The sequence below is a fragment of the Haemaphysalis longicornis genome, unplaced genomic scaffold, assembly GCF_048455015.1.
Source record: "Haemaphysalis longicornis isolate Haplotype H1 unplaced genomic scaffold, Haemaphysalis longicornis Haplotype H1 scaffold_2, whole genome shotgun sequence".
Classification (NCBI taxonomy): domain Eukaryota; kingdom Metazoa; phylum Arthropoda; class Arachnida; order Ixodida; family Ixodidae; genus Haemaphysalis; species Haemaphysalis longicornis.
In genome coordinates this window covers 116505196-116527706 of record NW_027526295.1, presented here as the reverse complement: position 1 = coordinate 116527706, position 22511 = coordinate 116505196, and the positions used below count along the sequence as shown (strand labels likewise).

Below are 22511 nucleotides of genomic sequence, written 5' to 3'. Positions count from 1 at the left end.
CGCTATTGGTATATTCGCAAAGCCACATTTCCGGACATGTTTTTATAACCAAACCACGCGTCATTTTGACTTCTACGGAAAGAAATCCCTTGATTTGCGCGTTTTGATTCATATTTTTTTTCGCATTTTATTTGCCGTATTTTGCACAGCCCAATCAAAAGTTATGTTGGGTGTTATGTGCTCGCTTTACGTAGAAGTTTTGTGGATTGTTTTTATGTAGGGATGCACACAGCATTCCATCTTGGTTGACGTGTCCCCGAAGGTGTCGATACAGATGGTGGCGCTGCCCGCGGAGGGCGCTATTTCTCTATTGTGCATTCTTATACACTTGGCTTGTGACGCTACATGGTCTGTGATAAGGAGGCCCACGTTGCCTCATTTGGAAAAACTAGCCTTTGGCAACTCGCTCATCTGCATTATGGCCTCGGGGAAGTTGTTTTCCCCGGTAAAGATAACAAACATCGAAAAACGCCTGCTACACAAGGTCAGCAGCGACATAACACGGAAATGCCTAAAAAAGAGTGATCAACTTGCTAACTCCTTGTTAGCAGTCCAGTCGTGCAATGAAACGGAAGAACAGACGCCAATAAATCCCGCAGTTATGTCTTTGGGAGATGGTTTTGTGTAGTACCTAGGATGATGTAAGGCCGCGTTTAAAAAGTGGCCAGTATGTTTGCCCTAAGGTTTAGCCTAATAAAAAACAGCATTTCGAATCAACAAAAATTCTAGTTAGTTTTATGGTAACGTTTCGCTACAAAACGTTCTTCGCACTTCGATAATAATTCAACTCTGAACCGGTTTGAGAACGGGTTCAAGCTTCTGAACCGGTTCGCGAACCGGCTCGCTGCATGATTTAGGTGGACGAGAAATGATCCGAAAACAAATGAATTTACCCGAATCCAAACCATAAACGACCAGGTATTTTTTCTGGGTCGACACACTGACACGTACACATATTATTTGTGGAAAGGACGACAGACAGGGCACCCTGATTCTGGTAAATGCTAATTTATCCAACATTGTGTGAACAGCTAGCGACAGTAGCTCAGATTCGTTGTATCAAAGCTTCGTTTCATGTTCTCGAACATTTGTTAAGAAATGAGACATGTTTCGAATAGTGCAAAACAACCTTAGTACAGATTCTGAGTTTCAACGTTGGCCGAGTTCATATTTTGTTGATGTTTCTGGGTGGACAAAACAGCACGAGCAGCTTCAAATACACCCGGAAAAGATTACACGTCTGTTAAAAAAAATCAAGCACGTGCATGCACGCATATCATAACTGGATAAAATGAAGGAACTCAAGACATATCTTTCTTTCTTTCCCAAAGTTGTTTTTTCTTCACACATTTTGTTTCTAACCGAAGAAGCATCCATTCGCCTAGAGCCAGGACTCATTAGAGACGTTTTTGTTTCCAGAAAATTCTAACAACCTCACTCAAAGCAACCTGTACCACTCACAAGCGAAGGAAAAAGAGCATTGCGTGTATCAGACAACACCATGGCGCAGGGCATACACATTAACGCATCAGTCACGAATGCGGAGAGACCATTTGGTCGCATGAAAAGAGTATGTGGGAAACAAGCAGGAATGCGCCGGGACACTTTTGTTGTTGTACCGATCCTACGTCCGGCCAGTCATACAAATTGGCTTCGTCTTGTTTCGCATTTGCCTTATCTACAAACTGCCACCGTTATACCTGTTCGACAGGCGCATCCTTCAATTTTGCCTTGCTTTACACCGGTTCGTCTCTAACCGGGTTTGGTACTTAGAGGCACGCGTTCCTGAACTCCGGCTACGATTTCAATTGCTGACGGTTCAAACTTACCTCCGCATGTACAAAGCCCCCTCTGGAGCTGCCAAGCCTGTATTTATTTGTTAGCCGAGTTTATTTTTTACATCCCCGTGGCCTAAGAGCACTTCTTCCCAAGTTCAATTCGTTCAACCATGCCTGTGTTGTATTTTTGTTAAACTATATGACGTAATTCCAGTATCCCCTATTGAGCGAGAAACTGAATTTTTCTTCCGAAACCTCTTCCCTTCGTCTGCAAAACTTCTCCCACGCTCTCTATTACCCGTATTTTAAATTACTTTTTATCCACTTATCCTGGTTCTTCTGGGATTTATACTGACGCATCTCGAAATAGCTAGAAACCGGAATTTGGTAATTTTCACAATGTCTAGATTGGAGTTATTCGCTACGAATCCCGGAGTGCCGTCCCAGTTTTTATGGCAAAATTTTTAACAATAGCTCTAGGTCTATGTAAAGTACTGCAGAATGTAAAAGAAGTGATCATATTTTCGGATTTGATGTCAGTTATATCGGCATTAACTTCCTCTTCTGACTCCCCAGTGTACCGCTCACGATTGTTTTTCGTTCCAAGGCATGTGAAGGAGGTACATTTGGCTTCGGTCCCTGGCCATACAGACATCAAGGGCAACGACCTAGTGGTCCATAAGGTAATCTTGCTGTCACAGCTCCCGTTAAATTGGGCTCACCTAATCTAGCTCTTTTTGTATCCTCAAGATAAAGACGATATTGGCATTTAGGCGCTACTAGTTCAGATTTACTGCTATCATTTGAAGTGTGTGAACATATAAAATTCGGGTGGAATGTTCATTTTAGTGGTTCTCGGCAATTCGAAGTGACCTTCACCGAGCAGCGCTGGAGGACTCGAAAGCTAAATTCCTATCTCTTCAGAACAGGGCTTTCGCCTAAGGAATTATGTGCGTGGTGTCAGGTCCCGGAAACAATCGAACATTTCTTTGGCGCCTGTCGCCATTTCTCGGCATAGACAACTGCTTTTAAAGGACCAAATTGAGCGTTTGGGGTTGACTTTACCGATTCCAATTATATATTATCTATTGGAGCAACAATTCTGGGGTATGCAAAACGGGATATATATAAATTTATTCAAGATTTTCTTCCTGCTTCAGGCCGCTTGAATTGCTGAAGGGTGCTAATTAATGGGTAATTCGGATTTTATTCATAACGAAGTTTGATTTTACGGCCACTGTCTTTCCGGAAATAAATTATGTATGGGGGGGCTCACGAATTTCAGTAACCGAGTTAGCTCTGGCCAATCCCTCCTTGTTGGTACCTGCGAAAATCCTTTCAGCGCAACATCGTCATCATTATCAAGAACAACCTCCCGACGCGGCCTGAATCTCACTCCAAAGGCATTTCATGTTTTTCTGACCATGCTGCCCCTTATACACCCTACATATTTGGTTGCGGAGCCACCATTTATGCGCGGTCATATGTGCGGTCTTCGAAGGCAGTAATAGTGATGCAAAAGGAAGAAAGAGCGCGATCCGCTCGGGTTAAACACGGCCCTTCAATGGCGTAATAAAGCAATAAAAAGTTTTAGCATAGCGGATACCGTCCGCTGACGCTACGGCGGCGGGTAGCCGAGACCGCCACCCGCTTTCTTTCCTGTAGGGTGGATTTGTTCTGGGGGCGGGCTTTCGCCATGCCCGCGCGTTCGCTCCGCTGTAGGGCAAACTCCTCGCCCTCCCGGCCTTCGCCTGTGCACTCGGGTCCCGGCAGCCTGCCGCCGTAGCATAAGCCTCCGGTAGCCGATGCTGAAATTCTTTAATGTCAGCACCGCAGGAACGGGCAATACCACCGCGAATGTGATTTCGGCCGATATTTTTTTTAAATGCGGAGCATTTCTTAGGCTCGCGATGTCACTCGTCAATGTTGTCGTCCAAACGCTCACTGCGCATGCGCGTCGCGTCGAGGCGCCGGTGCGCGTCTCTCCCCCGTACCCTACTCGCTCTCAACAACAGGTGCGGCGATGCGGGAGGAGCGCGTGTACCCCGTGCGCTCCGTCGCTCTCAACAACAGCTGCGGCGGTGCGGGGGGAGCGCGTCTGTGCGCGCTTGCGTCGTAGCTACCCGTGCGCTGCGTCGCGCTCAACAGCAACGGCGGCAGGGCGTGTACACGTGATAACGGCGTGGTGGGTGCGTGGAAAGTTCGCGCGCTTGTGCACGGAAGTGTGCGCATGCGCGTCTCTCCCCCGTACTCCTCCCCCTCGAACGCGGGCGGTGTGTATATAAGCGGCGGAGCGCGCGTTCGGAATTCAGTCAAGGGCGTCTTTGTTTGGCTTTTGGCTTTCGCTTGACTTGACGCTTTGCTTGACGGCACCAAGCAACAAAGACAGACTTTAACTTTACACTCCTTGCCTTCGCTTCTCCTTCATTGAATAAATAAGAATAATAAAGACGAAATAACAATTAAGCATTCCCAAACCATACCCAATTACGCAACATTCACGCGATACCCCCACCACTCTGCGACGCTTTTACTCGAGTTCCCCCCGTGGGAAGATGCGGGCGGGTTTTTTTTTTGTGTAAGCGATGTGGCGGGGCTGTGCGAAGAAAACGTCGAGTCACAATAGCTAATATCTGACCCATCTAAGTATTCCTTGCTTTACAGAAAACAAGGATTTCATTTTGGTGGCATGCCTGCCTGTCCGCACCCCCCTCCCCCTTTCCCGAAGAAATACAGGTAAAGTAAAAATATGGCCGGAGTAGAGAATAGGAGAGAAAGCTAACAAACACATTAACATCATCCAAAGTTCAAAACCTTTGGGGTGTTGGGAGTACTCCACATACCCTCGGTTTTATTTTTGTGTGCAGGCGGGGTGGGGCGGAGGATTGTTCAACATGTGGAGTCATGAAGCGGGTAATAATGAAACCGACGGGTTTGTTAGAATGGAAGCGATTTCCGCCTGGCTGACGTTCAATGTAGGCAAAGCATTGATTCCACGATTCGACTGTCCTTTCTGAGTCCCAGCTATATGTTTGTGGTGCAGGCTGGGCTCTCTTCCCATCTTACACTCTGCCCTTTTGAAGTAGGCCGATGCACTTCCTTTTAAATGCGGAGCATTTTTTAGGCTCGCGATGTCACTCGTCGATGTTGTCGGCGCCGTCCACACGCTCACTGCGCATGCGCGTCGCGTCAAGGCGCAGGTGCGCGTCTCTCCCCCGTCCCCTCCTCGCTCTCAAAAACAGGTGCGGCGGTGCGGGAGGAGCGCGTGTACCCCGTGCGCTCCGTCGCTCTCAACAACAGCTGCGGCGGTGCGGGGGAAGCACGTCTGTGCGTGCATGCGTCGTAGCTACCCGTGCGCTGCCTCGCGCTCAACAGTAACGGCGGCAGGGCGTGTAAATGTGATAACGACGTGGAGGGTTGCGTGGAAAGTTCGCGCGCTTGTGTACGGAAGTGTGCGCATGCGCGTCTCTCTCCCGTACTCCTCTCCCTCGAACACGGGAGGTGTGTATATAAGCAGCGGGGCGCGCATTCGGAATTCAGTCAAGGGCGTCTTTGCTTGGCTTTCGCTTGACTTGACGCTTTGCTTGACGGCACCAAGCAATAAAGACAGACTTTAACTTTACACTCCTTGCCTTCGCTTCTACTTCATTCAATAAATGAGAATAATAAAGACGAAATAACAATTAAACATTTCGAAACAATACCCAATTACGCAACATTCACGCGATACCCCCACCACTCTGCGACGCATTTACTCGAGTTCCCCCCGTGGGAAGATGAGGGCGGGTTTTTTTCATTCCTTTTCTTCTTTGAACAACAGTTCTGTCCTTGTGAAATTAGGATGCAGGGGCATAAAGTGACCAGGCTCTTAGCGGTCGATAACGGGGTAATAACAAAAAAAGAACGACATCATCCAAAGTGAGGTCGGCCACCCCATTTTGAAGCGAGCCTTTAAAAAAAAAAGGAGACTTTGGTGGCATCTGCGTAAGCAGGCTTGGGCACACCCTCCATAGACACATAATCCCAGAAAAAGACAGGATACTGACTTACCTAGAAATAACACAATACCACAGAATAACAAGGAAGAAATACCCAGACGCGGATCGCAAACTCTGAAGAAAGGAAGAGGCAATCTCGAGATTGGAACCTACCCAAATTCGTTACTGCTTAGTAAACTCTAGCCAGGCCAATTTGAACATAAATGCAAACATTGCGAAAGCGCGGCAAGCAAGGTCCCAATAATATAGACGTGCCCACAGATATCAGACGGCACACACACCATAGATACTTGGGAGGCTCTGATTCTCAGCTCAGACCTAGGAGCTTAACGGAAGATCATCAATAATGTTCGGACACCCGCCAGGTCCCAAGGCATACTAGCCGACTCCTTGCAAGGGTTTGAAAAAACCCATTGATTGATACTGAATAAAAGTTTGTCGTGGTAATCATCATCATCATAATAATGTGGTAGATATCGGAGGAGCGGGTTTTGAATCCAACAGAATATTTTTTGCTATCACTGCCAGGACAATTGCCCAGCTTTGTTTGTGTCGCCTCTTTCAAACGCTTTTCAGAGGGCATAACACGCACTGACCGTACACTTGGCCGCCAGCAGCAACCGCAAACAGCCCGATTTTCCTGGGTGAGCCATGAGAGCTGCGTCGACGCCTTCGAATGCCCCGGCCTTCAGCAAGAACTCCTTGCCCATGCCACCCTCTTCAGCGGGCGTGCCAAGTACTACGACCTGAGTCAAAGAGAAAAACTCAGCCTGACATAAAAATTATATTTTTGGCGCTTTTCACGCCTAACTGCGTTCGCACAATGCCGAATACCTATAACAACATTCATCTTGAAGTTAGTCATCATTGCAGTTGTGGCACTGCTAAAAGATCTACGGTTGACGTGTGGGGCTGCGGGAGTAGCCGAGTGACCTCCTGAAAATATTGTGATTCCGGGGAAGTAAAGAGGAATAGTATGATCATACCGATCTGGAACAACGGCTACCGATAATTAATTTTATGTTCTCTGCAATTCAGCAAGTACACGCGGCTTTGTCATCTGCTTGCACAATGGCTATCAGTTGTCTAATGAAGCTGCCGAATAAAAGCAAAAACAAAGAAAATACACGAAAAGTTGTGCAGAGTACGGGGAGTTAAGAAAAAAGTTTTTGGACTTTAATATTGTAAATTTTTGTACGCTTTTGATTTCTTTTCTATCTATGTCATACTCTCCAGCGGTCTTTTTTTTCTAATTCCCTCTTTTAATACTGAACACGCTGTCATCGCACTAGTGATCCTAATCACGGATCGCCTGCCAAGGCCTCACAAACTTATTAATGAAACCGTAAAATGTCTTGAACAGTGCGTGCCGCGTGACACCTCAATGTGACGTCACATCAGTGCAAGTGCCCACCAGCGACGCAGAAGCCTCATTTTAGTGAAGGTGTTGCGTGGGCCAGTCTTCTTTCTGGCGTAATTCGTGCCGTAAGACGACGAAGCAATAGCGAAGCAGAGACGCAAGCACGACTGTGCAACAAAAAAGAAGGGCGCGGTCGAAGTGATTTACGCCAAAACACGAACGAACTGAAGCCAAGAAAGAGAAGCAAAAACGATGTAGCACAAAACAAGTAGTTAATAAGTATGGTCAGACTATCGTCTTCAAAGCCCGTAAGCAGACTGAAGTTTCCTGATGTTTAATAGGGATGTGCATATATGTCTGCGTAAAGCTGACAAACAGTGCTCTGACGCACTGCCATATTTGCAGCAAACTGCTCAAACAGATTTTTTCAATGCGCTATTTTGCCACCGGGCATAAAACGAATAAAAAGATAACAAAAAGAAAGTGACCGGATGCAAATTGCGCGGGCTCTTCTACTTGTAAGAAAAAAAAGCGTTGCAGTTCTTAACGTTTGGGTGCAATCCAAAGATGTCGAAGTGGGCACTTCTCAACAACCTCCAAATTTTTCGCTTTTGCTGAAGAATTGTATTTCACACCAAACAAGGGTGTGAATGTAATGGGTTTTATATGGATAGCATAAGAAGCAAGGTATTTTTAAATTGTGCCTAACGAAAATTGAATGTCATCATGTGTTACAGGAAACTGGCAAGGTTGGGAGAGCAGAATAATTTTTTTCGGCCTTCCAGAAGGCCGTATATGTCCCATAGGTTGGCTCTCATCGCTTTTCTCTCTCCCCGCTGTTCTGCAACAAAAGAATACTACATATTCCGTCAGCTGGTAATATACACGACTAAACGCAGGGGGCATCTACGCTTCTGCCGCTAAAGATATGAACGCGAAAGGGTCATCATCATCGTTTTCCCTTCTCTTTCTAGCCCATACTTTTGGTAGCCCTAACTTCAAGACTGAAGCTATGCTAATCAACATAAGATCATAGTACTTGAAGCTGCGAGTACCGGTTTATGACTTAAGAACCTTTTTAAATTCAATTCATCCTTCAACAGCCTATATTGTCGCTAAGACAGGTGGCAGCTCAGCTATAGTGAAAACATTGCTTGTTTGCGTGAACTTATGCTCGAACAGGCAAAATAACTGGCGGAAAAGATGCAATAAGACAAATGCACATTCGTAGCCACAGTCGTCTAATTCTACACCGAACCGCAGTACCACGTGTCTTTTAAACACAGATGGAATGTCTTCTAGAATGGCCGCAAAATTTGGTCAGGGATTGCGATAACGGGAGATCGTCCAAGCGACTTCCACGCCGCGTTAACTAGCATTCCAATATGGTCACTCAAAATTCAGCGCCAAGTAAATTGGATATCGTCACGGCGGGTTCGAAACAGCTAATGTATTATCTTAAAAACTGCATGACAGCGATTTTTTTCTGCGTGCACGGTCCGCATAACGGCCAATTATATGTAGCCCTGTACCCTGACCACAGCCATGAAGAGGCACTTCCCGGGAAGGCACGTTGTCAGGATATAACTATTCATGTTTCGGACAGGCCAGAACTTCTCGCTCACTTTTCCTTCTGGCGTTGTTCCCAGCAATTCTTCATGCCGTCGTAGAAGATTTCGCAGTGCCACTGCTGCAGCGAGCGCACTTTCGGCGATGAGGTTGTGACCACAACCATGGCCTAGGCCTGGCAGGGCGTCGTACTCACACAGGAGAGCCACGACTGGCGAACCGGCTGGAGCAGTAGAAAAAAATAAACAAAATGATACCCGTTAAGGTTACTTGGTAGTAAAAGAAGGTGTAAAACAGAACTGACGACATCATTTCTCTGACTTTCGGTTTACGGCGCTACCAAAAAACCCTCACGCATACCTAATTTCATAAATTTTACCCTACGCTACTTAATATATCCATTTTAACAACAGAGCGTCTTTAGCAGCTGCTCTATAATTAAAGTTAAACCTGTTTTTTGCCAGAGTATGCGGACCAGTATTTATTTTTTTATTGCAGTATAGCCCCCAGGGGTTGAAGCGCTGTATTCCGACCTTCGTGGTAGTCCGAAACTCAAGTGCCTCTGGTTTCCGTCTTCCCGTACCGCCTTCAGTGCAACGTTTAGCCACAGGACGACATCAATTGGTCACCGAACTTACTGCTCTGCGTGCTGCTTTCGCCTACATCACCGAGAAACTAGCACGACAGTGGGCAATCTTCACGGATTCTCGGGCGGCCCTTCAGTGCTTAAAATCGTACCCGAAAGATCAGCTTGTTTTCGACATCCATTCATTGCACTAACAAGCTCTGAATGCACACCATCAAGTAGAGCTTCAGTGGATTCCTGCCCACTGTGGTATAACTGGGAACTTTAAGGTGGACACTGCGGTATCGATAGCGCATAATCTGCACGGGCCAATGATACCGATTAGAGCTGTGAACGGGCCGAACATTTGGGCCCGAGCCCAGCCTGGGTCCGGTGTTTATGGCAGTAGGCCCGGCCCGACCCGACGAAGAAGGCCGACGGGCCGGCCCGGCCCGGCCTGAGACCTTAACATTATGACCCAGGCCCCGGCCCGGCCCGGCTGCGTGTTTCCAACCCCAATAGCGTAGGGGCCCGCGCCTGATTGGGGCATATTTGGAAGCGAAAACTACCTAAAGGCGGTAAAATGCCTCGTAAGGGAAATGATAACAGGCAAAACCAACATTAAACAGGCAAAACAACTCCAATGAAACATAACAATCATGCGCATATCCCTACCGCAGCTGTCCTTCGCTCAGCTACATGGCAAAGAATTTAAACCGACATAGAGGTGACCGACCCGCCCAACCTAAAAAAAATAAACTAAAAACCCTTCAACCACGGACAAATTCATGGTAATATTGAAAAATATTCAAGAAAAGTAGCCGAAACCGACATGGCCCAAAGCACTGAAAAGTAAAAAAAAAAAAGAGCTGGAGCTCACCTAACCGGGACAAAACCACCCGGCATTTTGTGTAGAAATCCATAATGTGCCATAGGTGAATTCAAACAAACAATTAAAAATAGAATGGCACCCTGGGCATTTGATCCTGAATCTTGCGATTGCTATCCAGAAATGGAACCTGTATGCCAGGGGACCAGCCGGTTCGTGTTTGTTTAAACAGGGTGTGTACTTGCTTTGTTGTTTCTTCCGTATACATTTCCTTTTCTCAAGAGCATATAGGGATGTCGGACTCGGTCCCTTCTTTTTATTGAGACGCAAAGTACACGCGTGCATTTATGCACATGTTATCGTTGCCGCTTCACTGCGTTCTATACCGACTCATATCGCTTATCTATAAAGTTTCAATCATATTGAGTGTTACTGTTTATGCGGCTGTTGGCGAATTTAAACCACCCTAATCCCCTGTTGCGCTTTTCCTTTCGCCTTCGTCTGCCGGCCACCTCCTACCACCAGCTACGTCGCCACCGTGTTTTCCCGCCAAAACAAAGAGCAAAACTAAAGTTGAGTTGCCACCTCAGTCTTTGGCAGCTTCACTTTTGTTGGCTCAGAGAAAGAAACGAAACTCTGAAGAGGGCACTGCTACAGAAACCAGATGGAGATGCAGGTTTCTCTATCAGTGCTTGCAGTTCAAAGGGTTCCATCTAGAAAACTTGTTTTCGCCCGAACCTAGAGGTGGAAACTAGTCACGCTGAATTGTCATTCGTTGTACTTTCCTAGTCGGTGTGTCGCTGAGCCGCATGTGTTGCTCAGTTCATCCCAAGACAAGCAGTTGCAGATCTCTCACACTTACCGGCTTGCCTTACGCTTACATGTGCCTCAGGACGTAACGATAAGTCCCGTGGAATGTAAAAAAAACCTGACCCGTGCTTTTACCGCGTCAGCAACATGTAGTTTCTGTGATATCATATAAAACCTAAGTATTGCTTCATGGTGCCGGGCCAGCCTGGGCCGTCAGGACGGCCCGGCCCATCCGAAGCATTTACATTTCGGCCCGAGTCCGGCCCGGGCCCGGGTGAAAACTAAGTCGGGTGGCCCGAGCCCGGCCCACTTGCCGGGCCAGGCCCGAGATTTCGGGTAAGCCCGAGCCCGTGCACACCGCTAATACCGATACCGTTCTCCAGACAAGATGCTTCTGCCCTTGCGTCCAAGTCTGGCTGGAGATTTCAGCGATCTATATGGGCTGTTGCACCACAAAATTACGCGCTGCTTCACCCCATAGACCCGCACGGGATGTGGTGGTGGTGGTGATGGTTGTTGTGAAATCAGGCGGCGTTAGCCTGGCTGGATATGCCGGCAATTGCTCCGCCGAAGCTCCTCCGAATTAGCCAAGGGTAGTGTCCTTTTACCACGAGTTTGCAGCTGCGTCTCCTCAAGGAAGCTTAGAAGACGGCGTGACACGTCTGTTCCTTTAGGATGCCTGACGGACTTTCCAAGCATGACGAAGCTGTTGTTCACCGCGTGCGGCGAAATGTCGCTTACACAAGTTATTTTCGATTCAAGATGAAACAGGCCGCTTCCCCCTTCTGCACTCATTGTGACGTGCCCGAGGACTTGAACCACATATTATGTCAGCGTACGCGGTATAGAGCAGCTAGAACGAGCATCTCGAGTGACAAAAGCTCTATTGTCTTTCCGGCGAAGCACAGGACTTGATCAGCCTCTTGAAACAGGACTATTAATGAGCGCATCCTCGTTATCACAGTCATTATCATCATCTCTTCATCGATTTCATTTTTTCATACATCTGGTGTAGCAAGCTAGCTCCTTGGCAAGACTAACCTCACCACTATCATTAACGACTATTCTCTCTCTGTCTCTCTCTCTCTCTCTCTCTGTCTGTCTCTCTCTCTCTCTCTCTCCCTGTAGCCGCATGTCTGATTTGATAAATACTTGCCGCAAGCCAATTTGTTCAGTTTAACTCTTTGTTATCCATTGTACAAATGTAAATAATGCAGTATAAAGGTGAAGGCCATTTGCACAAGTGTTATAAAAAAACCTGTGCCCCTCCATCTTATGACTAGGATGGTTGCAAACCAAGATTTTTTTTAATGGACTCTTCGGTTGGTCAATCCCTCACTGCGAGTACGTGCTACTCTGGAGGGACCCATCATTTTTCAGAATACCCACCGCAACTCTTGGGTGTGCCTTCTGTAGGCCTAACGTTGGGTTGGGTGCGTAGGGACCGGCTGGTTTGCGTTCAGTGGGCAATTTTTTGAGTTAGTGCCAGTTTGAGGCGCTAAACACGAAAATGTGACGTTAAGCCTAACGTCGTATGCCTCGAAATGAGAAGTTAAGCCCGATGTCTTTTGCTTAACAGCTTTTCCGCACGCAGAGCAACGCCATGCTTCTCATGACGCATTTTTGGTTGTCGATTGTCCTAACCGTTCCGACCATGGCGAAATGGAACAATTGGATCACGATTGCGTCCACGTGAAGCATTCGTTTCTTCCACTTCATCCACAATCATTCATCATCCACGTCAGAGAAAGTTGGCTTTCCTGCGGATCGTGTTTGGGTACAACGGCGTCAGTGAAGACACTAAAGCTTCGCTTTAAACCCACGCGTAGTCCTGGCACTCTGAACGTTACTGGTACCGCCCTGGTTGGCAGAACTGATAAAACAAATGCAGAGCAAAGACAACGTGCCTGTGCAGGGGATCCTATGTAATCCCGGCTACATATTTTGCGACAGTTCGAAAAGATGCACTTCGCATCACGAAATAAATGCACGGGGACGCACAACTGGGACTTTTTGCAGACTATAGAGAGCAAGAGAACCGGCGCTGTAACAGTGACGTGCAGCATGCCCCATCGCCAAGTGACTTCCAAGATAAGCATTTCTCTTGTCCGTAACAAAGTGGCCGAATGATTTGCATATAACTTTCTGCAAGACACATGCATGCAGGAGTTGTCCTTGGTTTGTACTCAATTAGGGTTTTTTTTTCTGCGGACGCCGCGAGCACCTGACCCTTTCCTCAACGGTAATAAATTACAAGTTACCCACGTACGGGTCACTGTTAAGCTGGGATCCAACGTACACCGTAACCCAATTTCCACTTTTGGAATCCCGTGGTATTTCTTTGTAACAGCATTGCCACAACAATAAACAATGACATTGTTTATAGAGACTGTTTTTTCTTACATAGATTACGCTTATTCCAAAAAGAGGCGGGATTGCAATTGTAAAGCTCTTGCACAGGCCTGAAACTTGATTTCCACAGTTTAAGAAATGATTTTGTAAATTTTCGCTCTTTCTTTTGAACTTCTGGAAAATATTTTTTGCCTGATGCTTAGAGCAAATATTTAAATACAGTAAACATTTTCAGCTGCTTAGTATGTATAAAGGACTGTTACTTAATTTCTGTCACTTTTTAAACATTTCAGGCACTCTCATCCTTCTTTGTTTGTATTTATTTTCTTTGCAAAAACTAAGTAATGTTTGCCCTGCTCCCATATGGCGACTGGACTCTAGTTGAAATCATGAGATGTTCAACATTTTGCATGTAATATTCACATAGAAATGGTGTAGCCTTTTGCTCTTTTACTACTTCAGTTTGTGATCAGACTCGAAAAGCTGTAACTTCAGCTACGCCTTCCCTCTTTTAAGCATCTGGTCTAACAGTTTGAGTCACGGGTTCCTTCCCATCTAACATAAACACTAATGCGTTTTGAACTCCTCAAGAACTCGGTGAAGCCAAGCAATGTGCTGAGGTCTGCTGTTGGACCATTCTTGCCAAAAATAATCTTGTGGCAATGCATATGCGCCAACACCTCGGCTGCGCCGCATCCGCAGTACGAGGAGTTTTTTTATGTTCTTGAATAACATTCATGACCTTTTTATGACACTCTCTAAACCGCAATCTCTTCTTCACAACTGAAAGTTTTAACTGAGGTGAAAGTTCATGGACTTTAATAAATATGAGCGTAAATTTTGTGTGCATTAGAACTATATTGGCAGTGGTACCATGCACGAAATATCTATACTTCCGCTCCCTAAACGATTGACCCGCTGACTCATTCCCCCTTAGCCTTCAAGGCAGTGCTGATTGTCTTAACTAGAACTTTTTAAAATTGCCGATATCAATGGCGCACAGCGGTAACACTATTGCTTAGAGCGAAACACATTCATTACGTTTTCGTAAAAGAGCATGCAATGTTGATTTTTGACACTGCACTCCTTCTGAGTCTTAAACAGTACACAAAAACAATAATACCTGAACTAAGTTAGCAAGCTAGTACTTACAATTGCAATTTTCGCATGCACGTATTGAGCGTCACGAGGTAAGCCGGACCGCGTTTTTGGCTCTATTAGGCTGATTAACGAATTCCTCCTGTGTTTTTGTTCTTGCTGATGATACGATTTAAAAAGCACTTACCTCCGCATTCAGCCCGGAAAGCCGTATCCAGCACGTAGTGTCGCTTCACGTTGAAGCCCTCATTTTCAAGGAATGTGCAGAGACGGTCGTGAGCCTGGTGTTCTTGAAAGGCAATTTCTGGGTTCTCCCACAGAAATCTACCCAAAGAGTTAATTTCCTCTGATTTCGCTGCAATTGCACCTTCCGCAATTGTTCGAGCATCGTCCGTTTGCTGCAAACGAGGGAACAGAGACCGGCGCCTGCTGAAAACTAAGCGGACAAAAGCACCTTTTTTTTTCAAGGTTTGCTGGCTAGTGCGTCAGCGACGTTCACTCAATGAGTAAGAAATAGAGCCGGTAATTACGCGTAGATGAACTATTTGAGAAGACGGCTACGAACGTGCCTCTCTTCCGCCGTAATTCCTTATTTCATGTCGTAATTGGAACGGTATTGAAAATGTAGACACCCGAAAGCGCATTTTTGATGGTTCATGAATTTTTTAGATTGCTAGTGATAAAATACACACTGAAGTCGTTCCGTACGCAAATGAGATAATGCAATGGTACTCCTGCTTACATGGGTTGGACAATATTCACATAGTCCTAGCTTACAACTTTCTGCAAATAATTTCTGCGGGCTGTTCCCAGTGCACCAACCCAGCCGCCTTCGGAATCGCTGTGCCTGTCCAGACACACATATAAGGTAGGGCACGCCTAGAGTGCTCTTCCTCGGTTGCATGCGTACAAGCTCTCGCTAAGGTAACGCAGCACAGCTGCACGTGTTTTGCTTCGCGTTCGAAGATACACTGTCGCACAGATAAATTTTCTCGCTCCTCTCACCGGAATGGGTCCCTCTACGAGCCGCGATTCCCGCGGCTCCTGCCATTTAACAGAATAAGCAAGCGCCTCATCACTGCACAAACGCGCATCATGTCCACACAGCGGCTAATGCACGATGAACACTTGGCCTCATGAGCGAAACAGTGAACGTTCTGGTCGCCGTAAACGACATGGTCACCGCAACGTGTCAGACAATAAAAGAAATTGCTTACGCATAATTGAAATGACTCCCAGAAAGGCTTCTCTGTACGTTTTTTGACTGCTGCTCTGTCTGCCACACACTAATTCCACGCACAACAGCCCACAGGCGTAACGACTAGGGCAGTGTTCCCCCAAATTTGACGCATCCGGAAATATTATACGAAGGCGTGAACTGCCGCGCGTTGCGAATATTTCAGAAAGAATATTTCATCATTTCGTACGTCATAGGTGAAGCGGATATTTTACTAACCTTGTGTGCACCAAAGAGGTATAGAAATGTTATCGCATCCGCTATAGGGTGTTCCAGCTATCATGCACCAACATTAAAAAAACTAATGGCGCAACCCGAAATAAACCTACAGCTTAATGTCTGGAGTACCGTGAGAAGCGGACACCATTTTTTCCGTTAATGAAACTTAATTAATTGTAACTAATTATCTAACTCGTGAAGTACTGTCCTAACCACTAGAGTGTCAGTTAAGCACTTGTCGGTACCCACGAGGGGCATCTAAATGCGGTATTTTGAGCGACGAACTAATTGCGTACTGATTTATTCTGACTGATAAAGAAAACCCGCGAAATACAAAAAATACCACGTGACGGCGCCTCCGCGCGCATTGTAAAGCAATGCTCGCAAACAGGCTACCTTTGAGTAATTAGCCAGAATGAAACAAACAAAAGAAAGGACGAAGAACTTGCGACCAAGTTTGTGCCTTATCTGCACTCGCGCCTCGCGAATCTTGCTGTTGCTGCTCCTTTCATGCATGCCATTGTCAAGGTGATGCGCTGTCTCTTAGGGCGGGTGACAGGCCAAGCAGTTGCTTTTATTCAGCTTATTTGGGGACGCTGCTTTATAATGTGCGCGGAAGCGCCATCACGTGGTATTTTTCATATTTCGCGGGTTTTCTTTATCAGTTAGAATAAATGAGTATGCAATTAGTTCGTCACTGAAAATACCGCACTTAGATGCCCCTCGTGGGAACCTTCAAGTGCATCATTGACACTTCAATTATTAGGACAGTATTTCTCGAGTTAGATAATTAATTACAATTATTTAGTCAAGTCTCATTAACGAAAACAGTACTGTCCGCTTCTCCACAGTACTACAAACATTATGCACTAAGTTCCCTTCCAGTAACTCTATTGCTCGTTTTTGAAATCTTGGTGCATGATAGCTGGGACACCCTGTATTGCGGAAAACTGAAACTGCGAAAACACAATTACGCTTATCATTTCAGAGGAAACGCACGTAGCCAGAAAGATTGAGATGCTTACGTTAAAGTAATGAGCTACATTATTGCTTTTATGCGCCAATTACGCGTTTTAGATAACTTGTTACATTCCAGTGTTGCCTGCTCCCTTTCTGTGCTTCTAGTGGAGCTCTAATAGTGGCAGACAAACTGCCCCAGCTCTCGCTATTTTCGGTAGCACTTAACATACACCTGTCCACTAAGACAGTCCGAATACACCCCCGTACACCTTCCGCACTGTACGACTAGTACCGGACATCTACTATTTGATTCATCACTGCAGGATCATTAGCAGTGCTATCGGCTGCCTTTCTCAGTATTTATCGAACCTTTTAGCAAATCTCCTTAACTCGGATAAATTTGCCGCTATGCGCTAAAAGCAAACTCGGCAAAGAAATCTAAAGCGAACCTGCAAAATCACAGAAGGTGGCATCCGCGACTGAGAACATGAAGAAGTGTCGCCTACCTTTTCCCTTCCTATAATCTAACTTCCTCTCCTAAGTGCGAGCCTCCTTGTCGAACAAAGACAGTCAATCAATCAATCAATCAACCAATCAATCAATCCATCAATAAACCAAGTACCATTTCATACAGCACGTGTATCCTTTAAACATCCACTTTCCTTGCCGCCAAAATGTATTTTTTCGGCCCTCACGCATGCAGCGCCAACGGTGAAGAGGAGAGACGTACATACCATTGCTGCAGCTCCGCGATTGTCGCTGGGTGAAAAATAGCCAGAAAGCTGCAGGTTGTAACACAACCCAGACTGATCTTTGATAAGGTGGCTGTTATATTATGACCTCTCTCGTATGTGTGGCATGGGCCAGCACGGCGTAAAGCTTTGCCGTTTCTTATTGTGCGGATGGAATTGCCTAACCGTGCTCCGACAGGCACATTCAACGGACTTTCCGCTGACAGCTGCCCAACAAGAGAACGACGACGTTTTTTCCTGCACAAAGGTCAAGCTATAAACATCGTGCAGATAAGATAGCAGGATCGGCGTGTGTGCTGCCAAGTTTGGTCACAAAAGGCGACGACCCCAGTTTTTGACAGTGGAGGTTGTCGATCCCGGGCGCGTGGCGATAAGGTATCCTTCAGTCGCCCCGAAAACGTTCCCTGGAGAGGGAATCTCGCAAGGCGGCAGTGCGAAATCAGGTTACGATTATTTACACGCAGGGTCTCTGGTAGAAATCGCAAGATTAGAGACAGTATGACCGAAACGATACACAATTGGACGTTTTGGTTAAAGATGCTATTGAAGATAGGCTTTGCACACTACACCATTTCGCGCCACATTCGCTGAAATCTTTCTCTGGGTTTAGCTTTCTTTTCAGTATTAGCTTTTCAGTAATTTCTTGTTTGTTCAGTGCCACCATATCACTAGTACCCGAATGTCTAAAATGAGGAGAGATCATTTAAGTACGGGTGCCATGACAGAGCTGAGAACAGCTGATGGCTTTGGTGGCATAATGGCTTGCCCACTGCAACAAAATAAAGTTCTGTAACAACGTTATAACGTAACAAACTGTGCTGTGGGGCTCCTAGTGTGAACAGAATAATATGATGGCAGTGCCCCCTACCATTAATATACTCAACATGCTCAACGTTCATCAAAATATGTTTTATTTAATTTATTGCGAAAAGACGCGCCCTAAATTTAGAAATGGGCCCGCAAACGCTATTGTAAAGACACAGAGGGAGAGCGAAAGCTTTAACGAATACAGAAGAGATTAGCCCCACAAACGGCGGGGCTTGCTACTTCAGATGCAATGAACACAGTCAGGCGAAAAAAGAAAAGAAAAGGGGGAAGACGTACGCCGCCAAATGAACAACAGGGAAGAGAAAATGAAGTCCTTCCGGAACGTAGAAAAATATACAGCACTAGGATAAGTAATTTAAACATCCCAACGTTAAAGAACCCTCGATTAAACCTGAGCCAGACAAAAAAGTAAAAGAGAAGTTGTGCTTCGCGCAACGTTAGCGCGATTTTTCCACGGAACAGAAAAGTGATGCAGCTCTAAAGAGTTTTCGCGTAGTAGTTACGCAAAAGTTCTTTTCGTTGTTTCGCGTTGACTTGTATGCTGCGGGCAGTAACACAAGGCATGCCGTATGTCTTATCTCACAGACCCCACAGAGCACAATGACGAGTCCGCCCAGCCTTTCTTAAAAAGTAAACGACCAGTGAAGGCAACGTTCAGGCGTAGTCGGTGAAAGAAAACGTCACTTCGCTCTTGCACGCGATTGACCCACAGTTATTGCAAAAAAATGAGTATCTACCGATGCGTGATTGTGAATTACGTATGGACAACCCTGTGACAGTGCAATCATCTTATTTTGGTCGCGCCATTCCCCCGCCCCATTTCAGCTCGTGTACGAAAGACGAGTCGTCGGCCTACAGTGGAGCCGATTATTTCTGGCCCCTCTGTCGCCGCGCGAAAACAGAGGGAACAGAATAAAACGAAATGCTCCATGTGTATCATTCAGTGATTGAGTTTAGTCGGGCACGACGCTCGCAAATTACGGCATAACGATTTCTTTAGAGGAATACAGGAGGCCGGGATTATGAGATGATAGGGGCCCGGCTATCGACATAAGAAGGCGAGGAACGAGGCCATTCGTCTGGCTGTAGAAATTGCAAGACAAACTTCGTGTCCCCCCGGAATTTTTCCAAAGCTGCGTTGGGGCTTCGTCGGTCCAGATACGCTTGCTTCAATTGCCGAGTGGCGTCGATATTAAAGCAGCACTTCCCGCAAATGACGCGCCAAGCCAGGAGGAATGAAAGTACGGGAGCATCGCGCAAATTGTCGTAGTTGCAGCCGCCATGTTTCTGCTCAAGTAGTAATATAGATGCGTGTGTCTACGAGGGCTCCGTGCTTATTTAAATTTTACAGTGTGAGAACACTGTAAGCCCATTCCGCCCATTTCGCCCATTCAAAATCCGGGAAAGCCTTTAAGGGCAACGGCACTTTCCACTTTATAACTCGCCTTCGCATATGTTGATGAGGAGTAGAGGAAGGGGGAGACGGGGGTATGCGAACCAGACATTGACCGTATATAAGGTCACGCCTTGGGGTCTAACGTTGCCAACCGGTAGCCACACCTTGACGTGCATACATAAGACGTTGCTTGGCATTTTGCAACTCACTACTTGAAAGTTAGTTGTGTTAGACCTAAATATAGGACGTTAAGCCTAGCGCCATGCTTTTAGGTCTCACTTAGTCCACCGCCAATTCTAAAATAACTCCTTTAAACGAACGTACCCTGCGCTGCACGCATCAAATGACGCCATAAGATGTTAATGTGAAAGGTTAGGCCTAACGCTAATAAAAAATTATTTCCTTTTAACTTGGAGTCAATTGCCCATCAATTTCCCTGAGGTAGTACAAAGGAAGTTTCTTTTGAACTGCCTCTGTATTCAGGATTTGCCACGGCTTTTCAATATACTTTGAATATACTTCCGTTCAGGTGCCTCTCTGTGTACTTCATTTGAATTGCCTCCGAATATACTTCCTTAGAATTGATTTTTGAATGTAGCACCCCTATATGGCCTCTGAATATACTACATTGGATAGCCCCTGGTTATGCTCTGAGCTGTAACACCAGAAATAACAAATAGTGCTCGAAATACAGCCCCAAGCCTCTCAGTTTAAGGCTGTACTCTATGCACTACATCGTTTTTCCGGGACATCAGGAGAGGTGAGACAAGGCGAGGTGCTTCGCTATCATCTTCTGGCAACCCACCCACTTTTGGGTACCTATTAGTGCTTCCGGCAGCTACATTACACTCCCTTCTCATTGTAGCACACATTTTTCACTATTATATCCAGTAACTATCATCCATAATCTACATCATCATTTAAATCCTAGTAGTTTCGGCAACTTCGGGCATTTTGTACCGTACAAGGAGTCTAAAACCCGCAGATCCGATGAGAACACCTGGAAAAATTTCGACAAGCATGCTCGAGGAACAAGAAAAGCCGGTGTCCTCGGCAGCGTAATTCCTTCATATTTAAAACCTGGCCTTATGCCTGGGTAGTTCAGAGGCACTTGTAGACCTCCCACTGGAGGAACAGCAGCAGGAAGGGAACGTGTACGCTGAAAAAAATAGTGCCCTTCTGTTCAGTGAAGAATGTATGACATGCGAAGCTGCAAGCAGTCGACGGAGTGCACGAAAGAAGCCACGTTCGTTTGTAACTTGCGATTGAGCATACTTCCTAGCCATTTAGCTGAATGAAATATGGACGGATTAGAGCTTTATTGTAGTGAACAAATATGGAGCTGTCGGTTTCCGTCCCGCGTCGTGGGGTCTTACTGTCTGTGTTACACACAACTCAATCCACTCGACCAGTGAATACACCAGACAGGACGCATTCGGCTGTACAACTTCCACGTGTAAACCACCCGCCAGCGCAACAAACATGTTGTTAGTGAGGGCAGGAAACCTATAGCTTTGCGTGCACGCCCTCCCCTTCTCCCTACACTCTCCACACATGCAAACATAAACCGGCAACTGCTTATGTGCGCGTGCTTAAACGTCAAAAACACCGCAAATGACAGTTGAAAAGATGGGTCGGCGGTGGCGACAAGGAACGCCGGAGCGGCGCACGCCGAGTACACCGGCTTCTCCCGAATGAAAACGGGCGGGGGCGAGGTGGAGGTTAGACATATACTGCTTCTCAGTAGCAACGGCAGTGACATTGGAAACTAAAACACACTGAAGAAATTTTTCACTTTTCACAAGGCTGCTGAGAAATACACCAATGCGAAATCACATGCAAGGGAGGTTTGCGTTCTGCTCATAAATATTAGGAGACGCATTGTCACAGAAGCGCAAGAAAGGCTTGTATGGGACAGTGAGTGCAGTAGTGAAAGAAAAATAATTACAGAATGAAGTAGCAAATTTCTATTGACTTAAAAATGGCGATATTTCTCGCTTCTGGATATGTAATTTACGTGCCAAAGGAGGCACTTATATTGTTCTGTAAAATGTTTTCCTTGCAAAATCCAGAGCAATAACAGAGCCCATTACTTTGATATTTTCTACTGCAATGTTATTACAATAACATTCCCTGTTAAGTTTTATTGGGTTTTGTTACAGTTTTCGCAGCGCGGCGTTAGCTCTCAGTGTTCGCCGCTGTATTTTGGCTCACGTATGTCCCAGGGCAGCCCTTGGAATGCCTTTTATGGCAGAAGCACTCGATTAGTATAAGAACCCCTCTCTGACAAATCAGTTCGCCAATGATGCCACCAACATTTTCTTGCAACCAACATCGGTTCAAAGTATGGGCGCCCAATTTTTCAAATAATACAAAGTAGCATTTTGTTCATACCTGTTAAACATTTTCGAAGACTGCCCAAAAAGAAGGAAACTAGAAATATTGCTATGATTACATGTGTAAGTACATAATATGATCGGATTACAATTGAAAGCAATCAAAGCTTAAAATTGTGTTAAGTGTTAATTGTAGCTGTAACCTAACGATAGCTTGCTTCTGGGTGCTTTCGTGACTGTGCATCTTGTGTACCGCCGTCCTTCGTCTTCGTTAATTTCAATTTAGCGCAGTATTCTTACAAGAAATGTAACCTAACAAAGATCAACAAACAAGACTCTAGCAGAAGATGAGCTTTACTAAGGGAAGATATTGCCTTTATTCCCGAGTTTGCAGGGCGGTCCGAAGCTGCCGGCACCTGTTTCT

The 22511-nt window shown here is 45.9% G+C and overlaps 1 protein-coding gene across 1 annotated transcript in view; it reads right to left on the bottom strand.

The window, feature by feature from the left end:
* The window catches only part of LOC144167317 (xaa-Arg dipeptidase-like), a 33670-nt gene extending 15940 nt beyond the window's left edge, over positions 1 to 17730 (bottom strand). Inside the window, exons 1-4 of the mRNA XM_077696614.1 lie at positions 17510 to 17730; positions 14547 to 14757; positions 8762 to 8928; positions 6373 to 6522 (exon numbers count right to left, since the gene is read on the bottom strand). Coding sequence (XP_077552740.1) covers positions 6373 to 6522; positions 8762 to 8928; positions 14547 to 14757; positions 17510 to 17512 — 531 coding nt within the window. The 5' untranslated portion in view covers positions 17513 to 17730. The remainder of the gene's footprint in view (positions 1 to 6372; positions 6523 to 8761; positions 8929 to 14546; positions 14758 to 17509) is intronic.
* Between the last annotated feature and the right edge of the window lie 4781 nt (positions 17731 to 22511).